Source organism: Enoplosus armatus, chromosome 12 (genome assembly GCF_043641665.1).
Source record: "Enoplosus armatus isolate fEnoArm2 chromosome 12, fEnoArm2.hap1, whole genome shotgun sequence".
Lineage (NCBI taxonomy): Eukaryota > Metazoa > Chordata > Actinopteri > Centrarchiformes > Enoplosidae > Enoplosus > Enoplosus armatus.
This window is the reverse complement of record NC_092191.1, coordinates 7,163,755-7,190,164: the sequence shown is the minus strand read 5'-3', so window position 1 is coordinate 7,190,164 and position 26,410 is coordinate 7,163,755. Positions and strand designations below refer to the sequence as shown.

The 26,410-nt window shown below is 41.9% G+C and overlaps 1 protein-coding gene across 2 annotated transcripts in view; it reads right to left on the bottom strand.

Annotated features, from left to right (window-relative positions):
• Positions 1-18,709, bottom strand: part of sdccag8 (SHH signaling and ciliogenesis regulator sdccag8) — a 43,168-nt gene extending 24,459 nt beyond the window's left edge. For both annotated transcript variants that reach the window (XR_011598404.1, XM_070916188.1), the window contains exons 1-13: positions 18,643-18,709; positions 17,599-17,754; positions 17,373-17,458; positions 17,058-17,171; positions 16,847-16,969; positions 16,600-16,695; positions 16,168-16,232; positions 15,853-16,053; positions 15,573-15,711; positions 15,325-15,477; positions 14,839-14,973; positions 13,690-13,806; positions 13,125-13,267 (exon numbers count right to left, since the gene is read on the bottom strand). Coding sequence is in view for 1 of the 2 variants with exons in the window: in XM_070916188.1 (XP_070772289.1) it covers positions 13,125-13,267; positions 13,690-13,806; positions 14,839-14,973; positions 15,325-15,477; positions 15,573-15,711; positions 15,853-16,053; positions 16,168-16,232; positions 16,600-16,695; positions 16,847-16,969; positions 17,058-17,171; positions 17,373-17,458; positions 17,599-17,754; positions 18,643-18,709 (1,595 nt within the window). In the remaining variant the exon portion in view is untranslated. The remainder of the gene's footprint in view (positions 1-13,124; positions 13,268-13,689; positions 13,807-14,838; positions 14,974-15,324; positions 15,478-15,572; positions 15,712-15,852; positions 16,054-16,167; positions 16,233-16,599; positions 16,696-16,846; positions 16,970-17,057; positions 17,172-17,372; positions 17,459-17,598; positions 17,755-18,642) is intronic.
• Between the last annotated feature and the right edge of the window lie 7,701 nt (positions 18,710-26,410).

The window sequence follows — 26,410 nt, the reverse complement described above, 5'->3', positions numbered from 1 at the left end:
CTGGAATGGCTCTGGGGCTGCGGCCAGGTACAGTGGCTGCTGGGTAAGTGGGAGGTGGCAGAGGCGGTGGCTGGCTGGCTAGCTGGCTAGAGCGGCGAGAAAGAAGAGGGGGCCCAGTCTGCACTGCCTGCCTAAGTGGGCACTATTCAAGCTGTTGCCCATTAGATGTGGGGTGCCAGGGCCTGACCAAGCCCGGAGTTTGCAGCACCCCATGGTGCAGCCGGCATCCCACGCCAGAACCACCAAATGCCGCGGTTTATCAGAGAACGAGCACAAATTGGAGTCAGACGGTGGACTTGGAGGAATTGGAGACATTCGCCAATGCCAGACACCACTGACCGCTGTTTGGACTAAAGTAAAAGAGACTATACTCTCCCAATAAACACAATATCACCCAGATCCACACAAACTGAAGTCAAACAGTATATAAACACACACACACATAAACAAACAAATAAGGGAAAACTATGTGTACATGTAAAATACACAAAATATATGACCTTAATTTGTTCTAATTTCAATAACTAAAAAACATCAACATGATTGATGAAGCTCTCTTCAAACTTGAGTTACATTTTGGAGGCATTCAGTTACCAAAAGCAAGTTAAAGAGGTAAATACACATACTGTATATAAATGATATACAGAAAAGGTTACGCAAACTAAAAATGAACAATTCCTTAAATCAGTGCATATTCATACTTATACTCCACGATGTGCCTGTGTTTCAAAATAACAGATGTGAAATTAACATACAGGTGAACAGAGTGCGAACCCAGCCTACAACACAAATCACAACTGTCATATCTTTGACTGCTTTTAACGAAGATCTAATTAACAGTATCAACAACAATAAAACATGAATCATACTTTTGAAATGAAATTGATTTATTTAACTATATATTTATATTATTAAAAAATTGATTGCATTTCCATTCACATCAGTTATTTAAACTGATCCAAAGCTCAATCATTTGATGAGACTTGATCTTGACAGGATTTAACTGACATAAGCTGATACTCTACTATAGAATTACAACTGTTAACTATTTGCTGCTCACAATGGTGACACTCGAGATGATTCATTTTTGTGGAGGAATTCCAGCGGATCCACAGCTATTTATGATAGACTGCATCAATCAGACAGCATTAATATTCAACAGTTTGATACGCAGAACTACAAAGATGATTTCTGCTAATGTGCTTGTTTATGTGTGTGACTGAGAGACAGTGAGACGGAGGCCTTGTGTAGGCCTATCTAACCAATACTGCCAACAAAGGATGAGTGCACCGCAGAGAAAATAAAGGGACATATTGAACATTTGCTTCGTCGCGTATCGGTGATGCTGCGCACAATAAACATCGGGATTGTTTCATGTAGCAGGCCGCACACAGTGTTACACAATTTTCTCTCACACGCACCTCAATGTGTTTTAGCACATTTTCATTAAACCTTGGGGTGATATAAGTCAATCACTCTGCTCCTTCTGACACCCTTCCCTTCATCTCGCTGCTCTACTTTATGAAACAAACACAGAGGCGGCCTGATGCAGCCTTGTTTACTCCCAGCCCATCTTTCTATCTATCCATCCATCTATCCGTCCAGAGCGTTCTCATCTCTGCTCCGATCCTTTTTTCTGCTGTTTCCATCTCTCCCTCCTCCCTCTTTTCCCTCCCACCCTTTTTTTCCTGTAACTAAACTGGCTGTGTCTCTCTCCATCTGCTGGTTCTTCCTTCAGCGGCCCTGCACCTGTTCACACCTCCTCTCCTGTTGGCCACCTCTTCTCTCCCCCCCCCTTTATCTCTCTCTTTCTCTCTCTCTCTTTCCCTCCCTCTCTCTCTGCTCAGTGCGATGCTGCCAGGCCCGTTCCTGGCTCAGTTAGCCTCTCTGTCATTCAATCCATCTGTCGGCAAGTCAACTTTGTTTACAGCGGGCGGCCCAAGCCTCTTTTCTTCTTCAAGGAGCGCTAAAGCCCCCCCACTAACACCAAGGTCAGTGGTGAGCCAATCATGCCCGAAAAACAAAAAACTGCAACTGTTAAATTAGCAAAGAAAAATTACATTTGCCCTCCCCCTCCAACACAAACACGTGCCTAAGTATGAACAACTCTCTTGTCTTTCACTCTCTCATGCATATGAATAAATGCATGCATGTGCAAACAGACAGCTACAAATGCACGACCCTCGAGGACAGAAACATTTGCTGTTACCAGCACACATTCCCTCAGAGAAGAACTGAAGTAATTAGCTGCTGATTGGCCTCTGTCATCATCTATCTGCTCACAAAACAGAGCGGGAGAAGTTTAAAAACTCTTAATTGGCACAGATGACTGATGGTCTTAACACAGGAAGAGCAGACTGGCAGCGCAAGCATCTGTGATTTTTAAAAATAAACACACAGCATACGTACAATATGCTCCCATACTGACCCAATCCAGAAACCCAGGACTCAACGTCAGTGTCAAATCTGTGCCCTACAGAAATAGTTGTGGGTAGCATATGTGGCAGGGCCGGGGGTCGAATCAATTTCAACTGAGAAGGTAAATTATTGCCTAAAATTTATTATTTCAATCAGGATACCAGCTTCAAGTTACTTCTCATTATAAAGTGTATAACACATGGTATATGAATGAAGGAAAATTACTCTGTTCCTACATACAATCCATAACATTACTGTTAACTAACTTGGGATTCATTTCAATATGGCTACTGTACCCCTTCCTCCTTCCCTAAACATAAACCATTCATCAGCATACACACACACACACTATGGGGGGTAAAAAGGGTCACTGAGGACAAGACGCACGTACATATTCTGATGGGATTAGTCCCACGTGTGTATGTATGTGCATCTTAATACAACTCAGCCACTCAGCATGTGTATGCGTGACTCGTAACACACAGGTGTGCGTGTGTGCGTACGTCTGTGTGCGCATCCTGCGTCAGTACATGCACACGTGTGACTCTTAGCCCAGGCTTCTGCTGCCAGAAGCAAGTGAACACTGTTATCACAGAGGCAGCAGAAATCCAGCTGTTTATCTAAACGTGGGCCACATAAATAGCCTAGTATGGTTCATTATTAAAACGGCGATAGCACACTCTTCAGATAAAAGCATGCTGAAATGCTGAGAAGAGTTTTAGTTTATCTAAAACTTTTTCTGAACTGAGAACCTGACTAAAATGAACCATTTCGTGCATGAATTATTAAATCACCCACAAAAGTAATATTTTTTGTTTTTACTATAAAACAAGTGAAAAACTCATGCCAATAACCTTTTTATCCCCAATATATTTCATTTTGATATCTGTTCACTGCAGCAGACACCATGCATCAGCAGTATGAAAAGTAATTCAATGGAAGTCAACATAGGTCAGAAAAAAACATTTACGAAGAGCAAATAGTATGAATACACATAAAACTATTAAAGTGTGAATTATATAATTCATTAATGTGGCCCACGTTTAGATAAACAGCTGGATTTCTGCTGCCTCTGTGATAACAGTGTTAACTTGCTTCTGTCAAACGCTCGCACATACATACACACATGAGGGACTTTTAGTGAATAATCACAGTGTTATGTATGTGTGTCTTGTCTTCCATGACCTTTCACCCGCCACACACACACACACACACACACACACACACACACACACACACACACACACACACACACACACACACACACAATATAGTCAGGTTAAGAGAATTTTATGTATATAACCCAATATCACAAATAACAATTTGCCTCAGGGGTTTTTACAATCTCACCCTCTGTCCCACACTCGATTCGAATGAGGAAAACATGGAACAAATCTCAACAAAAGAGGAAATCCCTCTCCCAGGACGGACAGGAGTGCAATATATATATATATATATATTTCTATAAAATAAAATGTTTACAAGTATATATCAAATATTTAATCTGCATGCAATGCACATACATGTCATACAAGACAGAAAAAATGAGAGATGCCAGAGAACGTTTAAGATGAAGAGAAAACTGAGCAGTGAGAGAGAAAGGTGTGAAACTAAAAGTTTATACCACATGGAGTTTTCTCTCCTAGTGTGAGCAAAATCCACCTGTGTTAGAATTCACTTCACACCTGAGACATACCTGATGTCGCTCAAACGCCCCTCCCCCCTCCCACCCAGTTACAAGCTTGGGGGCAACTGGCAGGAAGGAACACATGCGCCAAGTAATCTTCAGTGAACTCCTCTATTTTCTTCTTACTTCCTCACCTCTTACCCTCGTTTCTCCCACACCCACCTCAAACTCATCTCTCCTCTCCTCTGTGTCTGTGCTTCTGGGCCATTAGATCAAATGCCTAGTGAGAGAAAGGTGGCCATTGAGGTGGAAAACAAAGAGAGGCTTTTTAAACTCAGTGGGGGGGATTGGGGCTGGAGATGGAACTGTAGGGGGGCTTGTGCCCATCCGGTGCCCGGCCTTCATAAACACACCATCACCAACCTCCCTGCTTTTCTCCTCTGCTCCCCTTTGCCTCCTCTATGCCATCTTCTCTCTACATTCAAAACGTCCTCTGTATTCTCAACACTTTCATTCATCTACATCTCTCCTTTTTGCCCTTCGTTCCATTTCCAGCCTCGGTATCATCTTCTCCATTCTTAATCGCCTACTTATATCTCCTTACTAAATAGCGTCACCATCAGGGTCGTGTCACAATGTGTCTTTCAACCTGGTTCACACAGCGCTTTATTTGAAACGAGGAGCACATCAATATGCATAAATATAGATCTGGCATTTCCACCATGTGCATGAATATAAACAAAAGCTGTAAGTAGCAAAGCAGCAACAGACCTTTTGAAGTATTTTCATCTCTGAAAAAATGTAAAGGCTGTTTATAAAGTAAAAATCACAACCTATGTGGATTGCCTTTCATTTTAGGTCTTCTTATGGTAATCATTACACCGTAAAAAAAATATAATTAATATTTAAAAAATTATTAAAATTATAATAATTTCAACGCATTGTGTGAGAATGCATGTATATGCCAGGAATAAAAAAAATCTCTGAAATTATTGGAGGTTCCTTTCAGATGCCATACAATGTCAACTTGGGCCAATGGTTTTGATTGATTTCAAGTAAAGCATTATTTTATTAACTGATGGCAATGTCTCACATCCAGTGTCTCTTCCACTATTCCTCCTCTGTATCTTCCAGAACATCTCCACTCAGCTGAACCCATCTCATCTTCCTCCCTGCCATCTCTTGCTCCGGTCTTTGTGATCATCTTCCGATACAATCTGCTGATGGGGGGCACTGCCCTGCTACCTACGAGGCAATGCTTGGCACCGCTGTGCCCACAAAGGGCAACAGAGTGAAAGGGATGGATTGAAGGCAAGAGAGAGAGAAAAAGGGAACAAAGAGCAGCTATATGAAGGATAAAAATGAAGAGGATGAAAAGATAAAAGGGTAGATCAATCAGGAAAAAGAGAGCGACAGAGGTAAAAGAGAGAAATGAAGGGAAAGGAACAGCAGAGAGAAGTTCTGTCATGTTGGATGAAAGCTGTGCCTACTGGGCAGTGGGCACAGTGTAGAGTCACTGATGGTGCCACCCTCACAGCAGGGGTGTGTGAAGGCACAAAGTTGACCAGATGACTGACTGACACACACACACACACACACACACACACACACACACACACACACACACACACACACACACACACACACACACACACACACACACACACACACACACACACAGTTCATTCAGGATGCACAAGATCCACACACTGCACTCACAATACAGTAACGAGCAGTGCAGTCTCCTTAAACTGCTCACTAAACCCTGTAAGCAAACATCCAGACATTTCTTAACATGTTCCGGTGTATTTCAAGGTATTTAAGAAAACATCAGATATATACACATACTTTGAGAAGCAAAAAAAGATCAGTAAAGGTGGAGAGTGGATGGTGGGTGGATGGCAGAGGGCTGGTGCTCTCCCTGTCCTCCAGCAGTAGTGTGTGTGTATGTAGGCCAGTGTCCCAGGGCACACTTGGCTGGGGTGACAACAGTTGTAGCCGACAGATTTGCCTCCATCTTGCCTGAGGTCTCCCAGTCAGCGATCTGTCTATTCTATCCATTCCCAGCCCTGCAGGACGGACATATTACAGCTCTGCCTAATAATCCTGGTACTTATTGTGTATGATTTTCCACTGCTGATTTTATAGTATCTACATTTTTAACCTTTATGATATTTCTAGTGCAAATACGTTCATGCTATTCCACAGTTAGTGGGGCATGCTTACAGGGGCTCAAGGTATTGTTTATCCTCTGCAAGAAACAGAAGGATGATGGATGGATGCAAGAAAAGAGATGTGAGGGGATAAAGAAAACTTGTCTCCTAAAGAGGAAGAGGTGAGGAACCGTCCATCCTTGCACTAGATGGATTATAAACCTATATCCTAACTGATTTAATAATCTAGTGTATAAAATCAATACCAAATGTAATCCTGGCACTCAAACTGAAATAATTGAAAACTGAAGGCCAATTGGAGAACAGTTGTGAGAGCTACAGTACTGACAACTAGCTTAGATGTAGACCTAGCTTTCACGTCTTATGCTTAGTGGATTTGCTGTAACACTAGACACGCAAAGATGAAAGTGATAGTAGAAGACAAGAAACATAAGCAGAGGAATGGAAACAACAAAACAATGAAAGGGAAGTTTTGTTTTGATCAAGTCTGTGGCATACACACATCAGACCTACTTTATCATACTTTATAAGTGTAAAACATTGAAGTTAAGAAAGAAGAAATGTTGCTGCTCAAGAGGCCACATTTTTTAGTGGTTAGAGTTTTAGGTTTAGTGCTGATTCCATTGAGCTGTTTTAAAGTGGGTTATATTTCCATTTGTTAGTGCGCAGCTTGACAAAAATACACATTCTGTTTTAATTACTGTCACATCCACTAAATTAACTAGATGAACTTACAATTAAAGACCAGAGAGGGAAAGATGCAGCAGAGAGTAAGACAGTAAGACAGTGGGACAGGAAGACAAAAGGAGATGGAGAGTCAAAGAAACTGAGAGGAAGATAAAAGACCAAGTAGGTCTCAACAGATTGAGCGAGAGAGACAGCGAGAGTGCAAGAGAGAGAGAGGTGAGAAGGCAGGATGGCAGAGAGGGCACTCCGACAGCGAGGAGAGAAGAACGCGGCAAGGTCTCGTCACTGGGCCAACGGGCCCACCACTGTCAACATCATGGCACTCTGTGGCACACACACACACACACACACACACACACACACACACACACACACACACACACACACACACACACACACACACACACACACACACACACACACACACACACACACACACACACACACGGCTGGCCAACGGCCCTCCCAGCTGCCCTATCCGTAACTGTCTGATTAGTTGTGCTAAGCAGCCCCTCCCCTGCCAACCATGGTGCCATCTGCTACCCAACAACATGGCTGCCGACCAGACAAGCACACGCACACACACACGCAAACACACAGCAAGCCTCATACCTGGCACTGCCCCGCTGCTGTCACACAGAGACACACACATCAAACTTCACAGACACAGGTGTAGCCCAAAGGTATCAACACTTAACATTCCCACAAAGGCATGCACACAGACTCATCTAATTGCACGCTCACAAACAACACACATCACAAAATGAGGGCACTTCATGCATGTGTGTTCACGCACGCACACAAAAAGTCACGCACACAGTTGCTGCGGAGGATGCGTGCGTGCATGTGTGTGGTGACAGTGGTTAGGCACCGTTAACGCCAGGTAGAAAGAAAGATGCTGTGCTCAAGTGTGTGTGCGCTCGCTGGCAGCGCTTGAAGGTTCATTATGGCCCCCACCTCTCCTGAGCGACTGCAGCCCGCGTGGCGCCCCGGCCCTTTTATTCCGGGCCGTGATTGGACAAGGGCCTCCCGCCGAGTTGGTTTGCAGCAGTTTTGTCGCGCCCAGATTTCACTCGCTGCTCAAAGCGAGCCTCTGGCGGGACGCGGCATCTGCTGCCTCACCTTCCTCATTTACACTTCTCCGCCCTCACATACACACACACAGTTCTGTTCACCGCCTTTCCAGACCTTGCTATCACGATCTACAACTGAGGGGAGGAAAAAAAAGAGAGAGAACTAGGTAGAGGTGCAGAGAGAGAGCAGCAGCGTGACATGTTTAATAGAGTTTGGGAAACTTTGTGTATAAGAGTCACAGCGGTTGGTCTGGAGCTTTTTAGCCCTCCACCTCTCAGCATCCATCTTCTGATTTCAGGGTCACAGAGAGGAGAATGTGGCCTTAAAACACAGGAACACTATCTGTCTCCCCTTCTAGCTCCAGCAACCTGCTTGCCTGTCTGTTTTACCCACTGCTTCATTGCTATTGATCAATTTACATTATCCCTCATCTCCTAACATTTCAAGTGTTTGCCCAATTTTGTACTGCATTGGTTGTACTGGTGTATTGGTTTGTTCTATATTATACCTGAATAATTCTTTTCTAGATATGATATGTTTATAGCTGAAGACTTTTTCACAGTTTCTCTCATTTCTGTTACCTCCTCTCTTAACTAGACCTGGGTGAAATAGTGCTACAAACAACAATACAATGAGGGTAAAAGATCTCAGCATCCAATCAAAAAGATTCCAATTTACAAGGTTTCAGTGGCAGTGGGCTAAGCAAACACGTCACAGCTTCCCCAAACACATATCTCAAGTCATTCCCAGGACACGTGGGACATATAATCCCTAAAATGTGTTCTAGAATTGCCCTGGTATCTCCTCCCAGTTGGACATGCCCTGGATACCTTGATCACATGCCTATATACCGCTTCAAGCAGTGGTGTCCAAGCTCTTCATTTTGTCCCTTACAACATAAGCTCCCCCACCATGCCACTGCCAGGCTTTAAGACTACTACTACAGTGATCATCACCAGAGAGATGGGAAATGTCGTCTCTCAGTCTCCAAACTCCAATAACAATATCCTCAGTCAAGGTCAGCAGTTCTCCTCCTTGCTGAGAGTACTCTAGGCAAGGCCCGGACTCCTTTTCCTGAGTCATCATCGGTTTGAGGCCAACTGGAAGTCCCCATACTTCCAGTTGGCCGGCCTCCTGATCCAATTCACTACCAGGAGGTTTTCAGCGGAAAGCTCTACTCCTTTCTTCAACTGTGTGTTGAAAGTGCCCATGATATAAACCACAGATCAGATTAACAGTCATGTCCAGACATTTTCTGGCCCAGGAGTCCATAGTCACAAGTTCTAGGTGAGACGAGATAAAAAGTGACAGCAAGTAAACTTATTCACTGAAGTAATTTCAACTCCACGTCCATCTACAGCTCTAAGCAAGCACCCTCATGAACATGGATGCTTGATTTCATGGGGATTACAAAACTGGTGGAAGATTTGGGGCCTCGCAGAATTCAACTCGTCCAAACCACAAAGCAGGCACACAGGTCTCAACTAACCATGGATACACTAACGCAGGCAAACACACACATCTACACATTCATGCCTATCTGGCATGTGTTGAAACAGAAGTTATACTGGGCAGTTTTCACTATGGCCTTTGGGATCTGTGATCACAACACTGGGAGAGATAAGGCCGGATGGAGACAAGGAAAGAAGAAAAGAAAGAAAGTGAAGAAAGACAGGAGTAAACAAACAAAACAAACTTAGTAAAGCCCTCTGCTGGGCTGGGGCCGGGACTGGAGTGTGTGTGTGTGTATGTGAGGCGATGTGAACAGAGTGGCGGGGATTAGGACAGATCCTGGGCTGTCCAACTCACAGCTGGCTGATGATCCAATCCTGGAGCGCAGCGCAGCGCACCAGCCGCCGTGGGACCCCCGGATGCGTGCATGCATCTGTGTGTGTGAGTGGATGTGTTTGAGTCTGTGTGTACAGGCATGTGGATTCGACTGATGTGCGTATCAGTGTGCACATTTGCAGGCATGCAGTTGTACAAACAAATATGTATGTGTGTGTGTGTGTGTGTGTGTGTGTGTGTGTGTGTGTGCATACGTATGTGTTTATCAGAAAGGAAGGTAGGTCTATCAGAAATCAAACAGAGGCTATCTGTGCTTCATGTCCCCTGTTTGAAGGCGGGCTGTGATCATTTGAGCCACGAGAGGAGGACCAAATGAAAGAGGGGAGCGAGCAAGTTGCAGAGAGAGAATCAAAGAGCTGCCTTCCAAGGCTGGTCATACAAATGCCTTCCAGCCTCACTACTGTGAATCTCACACTCTTACACTCTAACAACACACACAGTAACACAAACCAGCCCACAACAGCTACAAAGACTCATGCATGGCTCTGTAGTGAACAACAAGAGAGGGCAAACAGAGGCATGACTATGAATGAACTACATGTAGTTCTGCATAACCCCAGAAGGCCCACAGATAGACAGAAAGAGAGAGAAAGGGGCCGAGGTAGAGACAGGGAGGGGAGGGAGACAATCGCTTGAGGTTTATTTGTTTCGTTTGGAACAGCATGAGAAAAAAGCAATAGAGAACATGACAAGTGAAGGAAAAAAGGAAAAAACAAAAAAGGAAAATAAAAAAAACGTAGTGCTGGCCTGAGGACCGACAAAGACTGTGACCAAATCTCAGCAGGTGTATGTGTGTGTGTGTGTGTGACATGTGGATGTGTTTGATGCTCGCTGCTCCAGAAATTTCCAATTCCCCTGTTTTGTTAGATGACCTCCTTCATCTGCACATATCTCAAAGACCCTGTTCAACCTCATCTTTAAAAACACTGATGTTATTTCAACAGACATGGATCAATGGATGGTTGGAAAGACTTTATGAGCTTCTAAGAAAACACCAAGTTTGGGAAAACAAGCCTGCTTGAAGAGCTTAACTGTGAGTGATGAGATGAGAATAGAAACCTAAATCCTCAGTGTGTCCTCAATACACCTTTTGAGTGTAATGATGAGCATAATATCAAAAGTGACACAGTGATGGCCTGTAGCAACTCTAAGGCTAAAAAAGTAATTTGTGCGTATTTTATGTATCTGAAGGCGTCAGTATGCTTCAACCGAGGTGCTTGTCAGATGGTCGAACATCGTCTAAATCCCCCTCCACCCACACCTTTCGTCTGAATTGGGATGCCGCGTCCAACAATTTCTGAACCGCCAATCATGCCTACTTCACGCAGCGACTGACCAGGTGTGCGGAGCTGAGACAGTAAGCAGGGTTTGAACTTCTCTCTCCAAGCTCTCTGTTTGTAACACAATTATGAATGCCTTGAAGGAAGTGTTCGTCGTTATCCCCATATTTGAACAATTATCTAGCCTAACTCTAAGTCTGTAGGTCTGCAAACTATTTTCGTGAACTTGTATCCTGTGACAATATTTTGCGCCCTCACACAGACATACAGGTCTTCATAAGGTGTTCCTGTTCAACACCTTTTTTTTTTTTAATTAATCACAGTGGGGATTTATAGTTTTTATGACTGTTGTGTGTCATCCAGGTTTCGTAATTGATGACTACACTGCTTTTTAAAAGCTCTAGCTCTACACTTGACTTTATATATAATTTTGTGATACTGAATGTTAGCATAGCATGCTTCTCATGCACTACTGAAGGAAAAGAAATATCCATATTAAATCAGTATCAGAAGTGGCTTTCACTGCTAATGACCAAAATTGAATTTGAATGGCTACATGCTCAGCCAAGTCAACAGCTGTCAAACATCTAGTATGCGTCTGCGGATAGATAAAACTATAAACTCTCTCATGCACATACACCCGCACACATGGCAGTAAAATGGTTTAGTCCAGTGGCTCCTCTAGTACAGGTCAAAGTCATCATGTTGCCATATTAATATGCATGTCATTCTCCACAGCTGGCTGCAAAATACACACACACACTCCTTGCCTCATCCCTTAAACACACGACAGCCCGCCATGCGGCCAGTGTGTTAGCACTGGCCAGCTGACAGACAAACACACTTAAACACAGATCAAGCCGGGAGCTGCGGTGCACAAAAACACACACACATACCACCAAGCTGACAGACACATAAACACAAATCCACACACATAGATTACACAAAGTTGCATCCCGCAGCCTCCAGCACCACAGGGCACCACCGCCACATCTGTGCCCATCTCAGACACCTCGGCTGTGGGCAGCGGGGGTGAGAGAGTGCCCTGGGCGGCTGGCATGGGCTGGCATGGCCCTGGCAGTGGCTGGTGTGGAAAGGAACAGCAGCCAGCGGATGACAGGAGGGACAGAGGGCAGGAAAGGAGAAGGGAGGAATGCAAGAGGACAAGAGAGAAAAAAAGAATAATGGGTAAGAGAGGATGATGAAAGAGAAGATGACAGAGGAAAAAGAAACGGAAACGTTTAAAGTATAAAGGATAGCAAAAAAATGACAGCTAAGAGGTGCAGGTGGAAAAGATAGATAGATGAATATATGGATGGGCGAGATAAATGGATAAAAGAATAACAAAGGAAGTGAAACAGAGACAAAATGGGATAGAAAGAAAGAATTATAGATAGAAAGATGCAGAAATAGATAGAAAGAGACAAGATAGAAGATGAAGGTAAAAGGGAGGGGAGCCGGTAGCGCCTGTCGTGAGAACGGGTGCAGGGCACTGGCAGGTGGCACTAAGGCCAGGCTGTCCAGTGACCATCAGCCACACTTTTCTCTGTCTGTGTCTGTGTGTGTGTCTGTGTGTGTGTGTGTGTGTGTGTGTGTGTGTGTGTGTGTGTGCGCGCGCCAGGGACAGAAGAAAGGCTCAGGCGCCATTTTGGCTCTGCTGGAGCTGTTGCTGGGCTGGGCACTGGCCTGGTGGCACAGAGCGGGCAGTGTGTTTGTGTGTGTGTGTATACGTGTGTGTGTGTTGCATTATGTTGTGGCATGCTTAACAGGATTAGAGGTGACCTGGTGAGGTCCAGTTGGTACCGGGACCATGGCACAGTGGCGCGCATGTGTGTTTATGTGTGTGTGGTTTGTATAATAGGATTAGCTGTTACCTGGTGCGGTACAGTTGGTGTGCTGGTCTGAACTGGACTGGACTGGGCTAAGCTGGGCAGGAGCTGGGCAGAGGGGAGCGGTGTGTGTGTGTGTGTGTTTGTGTGTGTGTGTGGTGGCATGTATAATAGGATTAGGTACTACCTGGTGAGGTGCAGTTGGCGCTGGGCATTTGCCAGCTGTTCTGCTAGGCTCAGGGCTTCGGCCTGCCATTGGCTCCCGTCCTTTTGGACTGCCTCCAAATGCTGCCGACAGCCAACCAGCTCTGAGCTCAGCCTTTCCACTTCCTGTCCCGCAGAGATGGAGGGAGAGAAGGAAGAGGAGGTGAAGAAATCTTTCACAACAACCCACCTTATGCCCTCGGACAAACAAAACATTAAAGGCTGATTTCAACGTCATGTAAAGGTTGAGTGGGATGAGGAAATGATTTGATGATATAAAATTCAAAAAAGTTTGACTCCAAATGTAAAATAGTATATCAGTGCAATTAATATTTTGTATTAGGCATTCTATTTAACAATGCTTGTACAAATTATTGGGATAAATTTGGAAGTTTGGAAATAAATAATTGAGGGATTTTGCTTCTTACACCTACACAGCTTCTTCGAAAAATGGTAACTGCTTACTAAATTATCAACTAAAAAGCAACTGAACTAATCTAATTAATCTATTAAATCTAAACTAATGAATGGGTTGATTGCAGACGTACCTGAGCAGCCTTTTCCATCAGTCTGCTGGTCTTGGTGTTGAGCTCCCGGAGCTCTCTCTCTGCCTCCTCTTTCTTCAGTTGGGCCTGGCTGAGCTGATATCGCAGATCCACACACACCTAGAGATGACAAGGACTGATTAAAAACAGTCAGTCCTTTGATTAACAAATATTACTTCCTGTCCCTTCCTTCATCATTTGCCAATTTTACCCTATCCTTATCTTGGAAGGTCCTTCATTTGAATCATCAGACCCGGCCATGTAATGAGACTTTCTTTTTACAGGCTAAAGCTCACTGATCTAAATACGGTATGTTATAAAACTGATCTTTCCTCCTGAAAGCACCCATTTAAGTGAATAAAATCACATTTGACTATTTATAAGTTTACTGCTACTATATTCTTGATGTTTACTTTCATTTTTTCATAATTATTTATTTACTAATAATATATATATTAGTATTTGCAATCAAAAACACTTGTTTTGTCATTTGCCCTCACCCATCACAATTAGAGCTCAGGGTCAACTATAGAGCGGAAACTAGAGTTTGTGAGGACTCTGTGTTTTCAAGACACTTCAACAGGCTGAATATTTGCTGACATGCAGCGCTTGAACCCGAGTCTCCCAATTCAAGCAAAAAACCTTGCAGCCCACTAACTGCTGTCACTGCTTTGCTAAAATTTGCATTAATATATACCCATACTTTTACAATACAACATTATTAAAACCTGAACTAAGCATCTTTACATGTAGCTCGGTTATTTACCTTAACTTAAACGTATTTATGCACTCCTGTCTAATTTAACCTTCCAACAGCTGAAAAGAAATCCTGAAATAGATAAACCTTTGCTGCCATCCAGTGGATTTACAAAAGCATTACAAGTAGACAGTCCAGACTGCATCTGAGTGTTCTTTACGTCTGTTCCTTCAAAGCTAAAGCCGTAATTTTTTTAGGTGATGCTCTAGAAGCAAAAGTGCATTTCTCTCTTTCACTGCAACACTGTTGCCATATTCTCCTGAAACAGTCGTACCAGTTGTCCTGAATCAAGCTGATTCAAACTGTACACTATGAGGAACAAATAGTTAAAACCAATGATAAATAACAATACATCCATGTTGACTTAAGGTTTTTATGCACATCGCACAGCGTACCTTGGTATTGTCTTGGTCTTGACTGGTAAGTTTGCAAAGAGCATCTTCCAGTTGATTGGTCAGTGAGCTCTTGTCCCTGTGAGCTCTATCTAGCTGTCCTTCCAACTCAGCAACATGCTGGGAGAGGCTGGACACCTGACACACACACACACACACACACACACACACACACACACACACACACACACACACAGTTTTTCCATGGGCATTACATTGATAACCAAGATTGTCATTGTTTGCACTTTACAGCAACTGTAGGAGCTTAAATAAGAATATTGCAATCAAATAGCAAAATTTTAATTTCATATTTTTGCCAAACGTTTTGTGTTGTTAACCACCACACAAGTATGTGGAGTGATTCTTAGTTTGTGCATTAATACTCAAGTATAGTTCCATATTTCAAAGCAACCAGAACTTGAGATTGGAACTACATACATATCCAGTAGCTCTCTATACACACACAAGAAGTGAATAAGCTAGATTTACTGTATGTGCCAGCTCCTCTTTCTGTTTGCGGGCCTCTGCTCGGCCCTCCTCTCTGGCCTCAGCCAGTCTCTCCTGCAGGGCCTGTGCTTCTCGTTCTAGCTGTTCCCTCTGTCGAGCCATCTCCCTGGACAACTGCTCACACTGCACCTCCACCTATATGCACACACACAGATACAGAAGGTTAGCCAAGTAAACAGCCACAGAAGGAAGAGAAAACACAATTTTAAAGGTGTATATGTTTCTCTGACCCTAGCTTTGTACAGATTTGCTTCTTCCGCCATCTCCACAGCCTGCTTGACCTGGAGACAGGCTGACCACTCCCTCTGTTGCGCCTCCTGCTGACTAGCCCGCACGGCGCGCAAAGCCACCAGTAACTCATCACGCTCCCTAAAAGATAAACGATAGATAGAAAATGCACGTGAAAAACATGGGGAAAATGATTTTTGTATCTCTTTGCATATTTTGTTTCCTTTTTAGCTATGCACATACAATAATAATAAAAACTGTGTTTGTGTGTGTTACACTGACTTTGTGAGCCTGTCAATGGCCTGAACATGCAGATTTGTGTGAGTCCCAGCCAACACAGCTTCGTGCTGCGCACACTTCAGACACAATCCAGCCACACGGGGAGCTCCATCAGCCCTCAGTGCATCTGCAGCCTGTTTCTCCCTGTGCCTCAGACGAACCTTCACCTCCTCACACTCCTTCTGACTGACCGACAGATCCTTCCTGAAGATGGAACAAAGGATGAGATATGGAGAAACAGAGAGACAAAAGGGGTGAGAAAGAGATGAGTAAAGAAAAGGCGTAGTCCATGGCTTCGTAGCTGGAGTGTACACTGACCTGAGGGAGATGACCTGAGCCTCCAAGCTTTCAGTCTGGGCCTGATAGATCACTTTCAATTGTTCCTGATGAACACAAACATTTTCAGAACAGACTATATTGTTATAATACTTTGGAAACATAATGAATCTATATATATAATCTATATGAAATATATATTCCTTTTTTGGTCTGATGGTTTTCCATCTTAAAATTGCAAACAAATGCACAAAACAAGTTGGAAACACAATATGAAGCCATATATATTATTTTTTAAAGTAGCACATTTGTCAAATAATTTGATTTGAACTTCACAAAAAAAAATACACAACACAAAAATCTATGATACTGCAGAAGTTTCATGACTGCTAAGAATCATGTGGGTTGGAGATGGAGGAGAACAGTACAGAGCAGTACGTGGACGAGAGGAGAGAACAGATCCATCATCCCTACCAGCTCATTTTTCCATGTGGTGTGTTCGGCTTTCTGCAGCTCGCTGTGGCCTGTATTGGAGGCACTGTGGCTGTTTGCTGCCATACTCTCATTCACCTGAGGAACACATGATGAGCCATATGAATTTGTGCAGAGTAATGTAACGGACAGAGGCAACCTTAGTGTCTGTAACTTTTAAAAAAAGATCACAATTATTTCATCCTTTATTTAACATATTATCATATGTGTGCCCTCACACACACATTACCATGGAGTTTCGGATCGTGTAGTCTTTCAGAGATTCATCCGCTTTGGATTTGAGGTCTGAATGCAACTTCTCATTCTCCACAACCACCACTCTGATCCGCTGTTTCATCCCCTGCAGCTCTTCCTGAAGTCACGCACACACAGACAAATTAATCCAAACGTATCCAAATCAGCACAATAGTAAAAAGGACAGAAAATATAAACACACAAACCTTGCAGAATTTGACCTCAGCTTCCAGGTGTTGGATGTACTCTGACTGGTTGTGAATCATTGGGACCAAATCCTGAAAAGCCGGCAAACTAGACCTTCCCTCCTGCTGTACCCTCTAACAGAGGAAAGAAGAGTGACAATCAAAAATTAGGCAAAACACAGCAGAATGACAAGCAAAAATACAGATATCAAGGAAAAGCCTTAACTATTTACCATTTTTAACTATGGAGAATGTATCCTAGTCCTATCCTGGATAATTCTGTAATACAGGTCTAATGCATTTATATGTTTAGCCATGCAAAGCTGCATACTCTACCTTGGATGGAGACTGTTTCTTTGAAGGAGAGAGAGGGGAGGGAATTTCTCTGCACTGCTTCAGTAGGAGGCTCTTCAGCTGATTAACTACAATGCCAAAAGACACAGACACAAGCACACACACAGGAAGTATTTTATTATACTTTTGTGTCAACAAGATTATGAGCAGGGAAATCTCCAGGTGGTGCACTGCAATGTCTTTGTCCCACAACTAATCATGGAGTCACCTGCTTCGCTCTGTGTCTTTTGGCTCCATGCAGCCTTGTCCTCTTCTGCCGTGGTGGCGAAGAGGCTGCCATCACTGCCTCTGAGCTCCTCTTCTCCATCAGGGCTCAGCTGCTCCAGAGTACTGCTCAGCTGCTGTATGCTCTGGTTGGCCCGCTCTGAAACCAATATACACACACACACACACACACACACACACACACACACAGTGACACCAGTCTCATACAGTATATTATTTCTGTGCCCCATGACAGTTTCTGTGTGTCTGTGAACTTGTTTTAATTAATTTATAAATTAAAAGAGAGGACCACAGAAGTGAGAAGAAGGGGCAAAACACTTGCCAACCACTACAGTTTGTAATGTGTATTAAGTGACTTCTCCATACACAATTAACAGAACACTGAATTGGAGGAGCCTTACGTTTCCACATCGAAATTAATCTTATAGTTCATTCTAGTATTACTGAATAAGCCAAAATCTTAACGTAATTTTGGTGCAAGAATTCACAAAACCAATAAAGGTAAACAAACAGTTCCTCGTTTTCTTTCTTTCTTAAAAACATTACTTAACAATGATAGCTGCATACTATTTAGCTAGCTGATATTGTGCATGCTGGCACACTGTCATGGCTTACTGGGACACTTCATTTAAACACAGCCATCTCTAACGTTATAGTAACACTTTTCCTACCAAGAAAAGTCTGAATATCTGATGTGATTGGGCCAAATATAGCTTAAAGTACAGGAATTGTAAAAAATAGATAGCATTCAGGTTTATAATCAATTTAGACTGTGATGTCCTTGAGGATGCTTGTTCGTCAGTTGGAATCAGTTTGCCCGCAGAGCAACAGGTGGCAGTGACACGACTTTAACCGCCCTCTGCTCTTGGTACTGTAGATTCACTGACATAACTTTACAGGCATTTTGTAAACAACACCTTTTCAAGACACCCAGCTGTAACACAGTAACTGTACATTAACTGACCATTTAAAGCCTCTCTCTTTAACTTAGCTATAGCTGTTAGCAAATTTAGCACGGTTAACTTACGTCTCAGCTCCTTTTGGTAAGCCCCCAGCTGCTCCGCTTCCTCCTCATCTGAGTCTAACGGCTTCATTGATCTATAACCGACGTTATATCACGCGATATTACTAACTAAACATGCTAGGCTATGCACAACAACTATAACAACAACAACCATTACATCTCGCACGTCGTAACGGTCGCGTCTCACTGGTGGTATGTTTGTTTTACTTCACCTGTGTGCCCCGTTCTCGTGTCTTAGTGGGCCCCGTTCTGGTGTCTTACAATGTATTCTATGTGACCGCCCGGCGCGGAATATAGCCGGTGCGTACCCTGAACACCAAAACGAGGCAACCATATGCTAACGGCTCCCACTTCCGTAAACTCAGCCAGATGCTGGGAGTTGTAGTCATTGTTTGTAGGCACAATTAGTAGTTTCACGTCTGCGACCCTGTGGTGAATACGGTGTATTGCAGCTTAATACACTACTTTTGACTAGTACTTACTCAAGTACTCTACTTAATTACAAATTCGAGGTACTTGTACTTTACTAGAGTATTTCCATTTATGCAACTTTATATCTCTGTTTTAAACCCCCTTGTACTAGGTGTAAAGCCATCGTCACAAAGCTGAAAACGGCTGTTTTTCTGAGTTAATGAAAAGTTCTCACAGAGCAACGACGCTACAAACATAAGATGATCTTATAGAATATGATGTATCACTGTAGAATATACTACCCAACAGTATATAATGTAGTTAAAATTAGTAAAACCTAACAACAAGCAGTAAAATGCAACATACACATTAATGCAGCAGTAATATTAACCCCAAAACATCATATATCTTAGTGAAACACTGACAGTGACCATTTTACTGCAGAATGAGTACTTTTACTTTTGATACTTTAAGTAAATGTTGCTGATAATGCTTACATACTTTTACTTAAATAAAGTTCTGATTGCAGGACTTTTACCGGTTGTAAAGCATTTTCACTTTTACACGAGTAAAGGATCTGAATACTTCTTCCAACACTGACTATACTATATAGCTAAATATGTGGAGTGGGGCATTTAAAGAATATTATATAAAAAAATATAGGCAACTACAAAATGTTCTCATCATCAGAGCTTTTCGGTTTGTGCCTTATTACGGTCAAATATAATACTATATGAGAAGCAAAAAACTAAGCCTGTGTTTGTGTTGCAAGACAAACATGAAAAAATATGTACTTTTGATATAAACATTGAATAAAATGACTCAGTGTATGTGAAAGGGTGGCATTATGCAGAACCCACAGATAATTAACACCCAGCTCTGCAGCCCCGGCACTTTTATCTCATTGCTTTTAGTATGCCAGGATCAACACTCTCACCAACCCTCTCATCTAATGTTAAACAGCAACTTAGTGGAGCTAAAATGTCAGTGAATGTTGGGCTTACAGTCGTGTCAAGTCTCAAAAGTTGGCATCAACATTTTGTATTTTCAACCTGTGAATCAATAAATCTTAACCTATAATATGCCATCATTTATATGTTGACTATATTTTGTGTTATTAATCTGAATCTGCACTATCACTAAAGGTAAACTCAGGTATTGTAGGCACTGGTATCAAAAAATAAACAATACCCAGCCCTACCCAACACATTAACTATGACTTAAAAAGATGTGCAATGTGTTTCTTTACAGGGTATTTTGGAGTCTCGCTGCCCCCTAGTGGTCCAAAATCACTTACTGCAGCTTTAAAAAACTAAAAAAAATATATACATTATTTTACGGAGTTTTCTGTACAACTGGGTCATTTTGAGTCATCTTTGTTAATTATATTTTAGCAGCAGATAATATGAACAACTAGAGAGCTGTTAATGCAGTATAATATATAACTAGCTAATAAAACAGCTTGAAGAGTACAAAAAGAAAGTAAAGAAGCCTGTAGCTGCAGGTTTACAGATCACCAATGTGCTGTACTTTGTCCTGTGTCACTTTCACTTCTCTTATCATCTTACTGTATCTCGGCCATCCAGTGAGTCACCGTTTAGCCCTCCCGCATGCACTCAAAGATCGGATTGCTGATACAAGGTGAACAACCAGATGTGGGATTACTCAGAATTAGTTTCAAGTCATAAATAGGCCATTTGGTTAAGAAATTGTGGACATTTCACATGTAGAAATGAGTGTCATTATTTTTAAACCCTTTAGTATTGATAAGCATTATATAAATAATAAATGGTTTATAACACACTATTATGTAATTGTAAGCAGATATTAGGACATTTCTGTTGTTTATTTATGTATTTGTCAACTATTATATTATAAACAGATAATAAATGATTGACAACATATTGTAACACAGTTGCAATCAGTTAAAATATGTTTATGTATATGACATATTAAGTATCTTAAGTATTTGTTTTTACTGTATTTATTAATAAAGTATTCATACATTTATAAATATTTCCTCTTCACTCTCCATGAGAACTGATGAAAAAAAAGTCCATGAGATGTGGCTGAAAGCCCCCAGAAGAAATCTAGTAAGTGAATTCAGACTTTCTTTGTCTATTTCCCAGGTTAAGAATCACCCTTCAAGCTCAGCATGTCTGCATGAGTTAGAAGTATAAAACAAATTTATAAACAGTTTTAAACAAATCTACAACACACTGTGAGGATTTGTTTATGTGTGTAATTTTGTATCATTAAACATAATTACAGCTATGTTATACTGTGTAGTCAATCATTCATTTACTGTTTAAACATCTGTTATGGCTAGGAGAAGATATAAAAGTTGACGAATACATTAACACACCTAAATGTCCTTATATCCGTTTATAACGATATGAAACAATTTAGTATCTGCATCTTTTTTATAAATGCTAAATAAGAGGGGTAAATCCCTTTTCATGTGGTAGTGTCGAAACAGAAACAAACTGGGGTAAAGTTGTGTATAAGTACTCAGTATGAAGTATTATGTAAAGATGATGTTAACAGACTGAGACTACAAGAACAGACTAGAGTACACAGTGTTGTGTGTATTTCGTCACTGGTCCCTCTGTAACCTAAATGTGGAAGTTGCCACAAGTTCCAGGCAAAAATGACACAGACTTGGGGGAGTTTTGAATGACAGTTATAAAATGATTTTGTGTCAGTGTGTGTGTGTGTGTGTGTGTGTGATAGTGTTCACTGGAAGGGTGTATCTCAGATCTGTGTTTGCTGCTGCTTACAAAAGGGTCAGACAAAGGTAACCATGGATACAACCTCTTCCTATTGCACAATAACAGATAACTTCCTGTCGAATGAGCCTCGACTATACTTTTGATTTTTTCGACATTTTAGTCTTCGACAGAGGAGGCAGTGAGTCAGACTTTGGTGGGGTTCATTCATAAAGAGACGCTGTGTTGTCTATTTAGATTTGACATTTTCATTCACAGTTTATTGTGACAGCTTAAACAAGGAGTTTGGGTCATATGGATTTTATATCAGCTGGTTCAGTTGTTGTGTGGCTCCACATTCACTGCATGTTAGTGGGTTTTGGTCATTTTATCAACGGTAATATTTTTGCATTAACAGATAACAGAAGCTGTAAACACAACACTGAAATATTATCCGTTAATATGGCAACTTGTTAGCAAACTGTTAATCAATTAGCTCTGTTTGCTCTCTAACAACTCCTGAGGGAAATATCTGACTTTTTAGCTGCTAAATGCTCAACTTTGTCTGTCCATACACACTGCAGTGGTTTCTAGAGCTTTTCCACCTGCTGCATCTGGAAACAATGCCGATGAGAGCGGTGAGAGTGAACCAAAAATAGTTAAGTTATGGGCAATAAAATCAAAATAATGTGCTCAAAGACTGAGGGGAACTGCAGAGTTAATAATAAATAAAAAATATTGATCAATCAAAGACAGCTTGAGTCTGCCGTCAAAACTTCAGAAACGAACACAATTCGCATATTCGTAGTTTCTGGAATTTTAAATGAGCTAGAAGGAGTAGATTCCTTTTAACGATTTTAATGTTGAAATTTACCTTTTTCTTGCAGAAAAAACATATTAGACACACATGTACAGTTGCAATCAGAAATATTCAACCCCCCAAAGATTTTAAGGATTTATCAATGAAAGTTTATTCAAAGAGCAAGATTCTGCTTTGGATGACTTCTTTATGAGTTGAGTGATACATAAAATCAACACAGAAAATGCATGATGTAGTATTTGTGTGTAACAGTATATTTTGTTAAGATAGCCATGTCACAATTATTCAACCCCTATATAATATTGTTGTTTTTAAAGCTTTCTGACTTCCTGCCTTTGGGAACTCTATAATGATCCTTCATTTGCTTCAGCTGTAATGCATATATAAACCCCACCCATGAAGGTATTCAAGGTGAGTTGCAATCAAGGGAAAGACAAAGGAGCTTCCACAAAAGCTGAGAGAGGAGATTATTTCATCACACCTGAAGGGCCTTGGGTATAAGAAGATTTCCAGAAAATGTAACATTCCAAGAGACACCATTGGGAGCATTATAAGGGAGTTTAAAACTTATGGAACAGCTGCAAACCTGTCTGGCCGTGGAAGAAAGTCCAAAATTTCATCAAGGGACCTTAGCAACTTAGTCAGGATAACTAAGAAAAACCCCCGTGTGACTGCAAGACACCTACAGGATGACGTAATGAAGGCTGGTACAAGTGCTTCAGGGGCAACTATAAGATGTGCACTGAATAAACAGACTTCATGGCTGGACTCCAAGACGCACTCCACTCTTGACCACAAGGAACATCAAAAGTCGACTACAATATGCCAGGAGGAATTTGGATAAGACTACAGAGTTTTGGGAGACAGTTCTATGGACTGATGAAACCAAACTGGAACTGTTTGGACATATGGACCAGCGGTATGTCTGGCGTGCAAAAGGCCAGGCTTATGACCAGAAGAATACCATCCCCACGGTCAAGCATGGAGGGGGGGCTGTTTTTCTGCAGCAGGAACTAGCAATCTTGATCGTGTACCTGGCATCATGGAGGAATGTGATGCCTTCTGTTGACAAATCAAACCTTGGTGATCATTGGATTTTCCAGCAAGACAATGATCCCAAGCACACCTCCAAGTCAACCACAGCTTGGTTGAGAAAAAGATCCTGGAACGTCCTGGAGTGGCCTTCTCAGTCACCAGATTTAAATCCGTTTGAAAATCTTTGGTGGGATTTAAAGAAGGCAGCACGGAAGCCATCAAACATCACTGAGCTAGAGGCTTTTGCACGTGAAGAATGGGCAAAGATTCCGATCGAGAGGTGTAAGAAGCTTGTCAGCGCTTACCGAAAACGTTTGTTAGAAGTAAAAAAAGCTAAAGCATGCTCCACAAAGTACTGAAGCTGGGGGTTGAATAATACTGCACATGCACGTGTTTAAAGAGTTAAGTCAACTTCTGTTGTCAAAATAACTCAAATGTATCAATAAATATTTTTTGTTTAATGAGGTTTTTTGTCATTGTCTTTCATCCACATCACTATAATGTCTTTTGAGGTGAGGGGGTTGAATATTCGATTGCAACTGTATGTTTTGATACATATCTAGAGGGGATCTTTAACCACAGATCTTTGGTAAGGACAATTTTGGGTGCGCCTCCATTACATTTCAGTTCTTAACTTGTAATATGTTTGCTTCACATAATTATTTTATAGACTCTGCATAAGAAGGTCTACTGCACCACATCAGTGAGGCGCTCGCACGTCAAGTGAAACAGCGCTCGTCTGCAAGGAGCAGTTATACAAGGGAGTGTTTGCAGGCTAGGGGTATTTCCAGGAAACCACATCAGCCTACCAATCTGACTGTGGTAGAGGCTGTAGGTTGATGAGAAAGCCCACGCACAACCCTGCAGTCCCACACTTGTTAAATGTCACCTCTGCCCTGCCATATATAATTATTACCAATTCACCACCTGTCACTGCTATATCTCCCCTCACTCCAAACTCCCCCCTCCCACTGCATGATCCACTCCTCCTGAGTGGACTGTGTTGTTCTATGTGAAGGTGGGGGTTCCCATTTATTTCATTTTAAAAGCATGACGCCCTAACATAAGCCTGGAAAGAACTGAATAGTGACAAAAAAAAGCACCTAAGAAAACCCTCATCATTTGAACATTTTTGTATGGAAATATGTAACAATGAGAAAAAGAAATAAGAACAACGGAGGCGGAGAGAAGAAGAGAAAACGAGCTAACCCAGTTACGCATGGAAAAATGGTGCACTCTGCCACATTTGAACCAGGCCTCAGTGATCAGTTATCTGATGACTTTTGCAGCACCCACTGTACTTCCTACACTGGAGATGGATTTGGTGCCAAAAAAGTGAGCTTTTTTTTTTCTTCTAACAGAAACAGTGTTAGAAAATACACAGCATAGTAGAGAGAGATGCTGTAATAAGAGTGCAATGTTGAAATCTCAAAGAGCAACACACAAGCATACTGTATGTGCAAGTGCTTGTAGGGTAGCACACATGGTTGTGTTGCATATACATATTCTGATAGTGCAAGTACACACACACACACACACACACACACACACACACACACACACACACACACACACACACACACACACTAGAGACAAGAACAACATCAGACAGATTTCAGATTTCTTAATAAAAATAATTCATTTCAGGACGACATATAAATAATTATTGAATCACACAATACAGATATCTTGATATGAATAAATACTTAACAAATAAAACCAGGTTTTTTTTCCATACAATACCCTATTGTCGAAAGGTCACACAAAGAAACTTCCACACAGTTTGCATGTTTTGTTACACCTTCTGCTCTTAAGCGGATGCTCTTCCTACTGTTGGAATGTCCCTAAGCGAGTCGGAGTACCATTCCTAAATACCTCAGCAGCTTAGACAAGTCATGTGCAACTTATGTGATCTCCTCCCAATCAAACTCAGTCAAGAGCCCCGAAACCTTGTTAAGGGGTCCTGATGAGCTTACCACTAATTGGCCTTTAATTGATTAAGGTTTGTCTAGAGGTGATTAAAGCACACAGAGATCTACGTACAGGCCGTCAACACGTGGGCTGGCCCGACAGCTTTAGATACAGTTGAATGAAAAGGCAGACCGAGAGCCTGTTTGTCTATGCTTTTCTAACTAGAGCCACAGATGGACATCTGCCTACAGCAGTTCTTCAGCAGAAGTATGAGGGGGAATAACTGTTCCAGTTGATATCACATTTGAGTTTGTTTGATAAATGTTTTACGCTTGAGGTTATCTCTGTAGATAAATATTTCTTTGTATTTGGATAAAATAGACGCTCATGAAAAGAGCCCATTTGGGGATTTTCGACATGAGAGGGCTTGATATGCTCTAGTCTGTGGTTACACAAAATTGGAGATGTCTATCTGTGGCACTCCAGTTAGTTCAGAATGGTCCAGGCTGGCCATTTTTAAGGAGGTAACAACAACTGTTTGGCGATTGATGGCACATGTATTTTTTTTGGCAGAAACAAAACCAAATATATCAAAATACATTAAAAAATCCCAAAACAAATAAAAAAAAAAACAGGAATGTCAGTTTTGCGTATTCCAGACGCACACATGCGTGCGTTGTTTGTGTGTGTGTGTGTGTGTGTGTGTGTGTGTGTGTGTGTGTGTGTTGGAGATGAGGCATCGGGTTGGAAGGTCCTACAATATGGACCAAGATCCATATTCACAAAAGCATTTTATAGGTGGGAGCACTGATCCAGGATCACTGATCAGGCCCCTCTGGTCCATAAAATTTCAATCACTACTTAAAGGCAAAACTTATCGAGGATC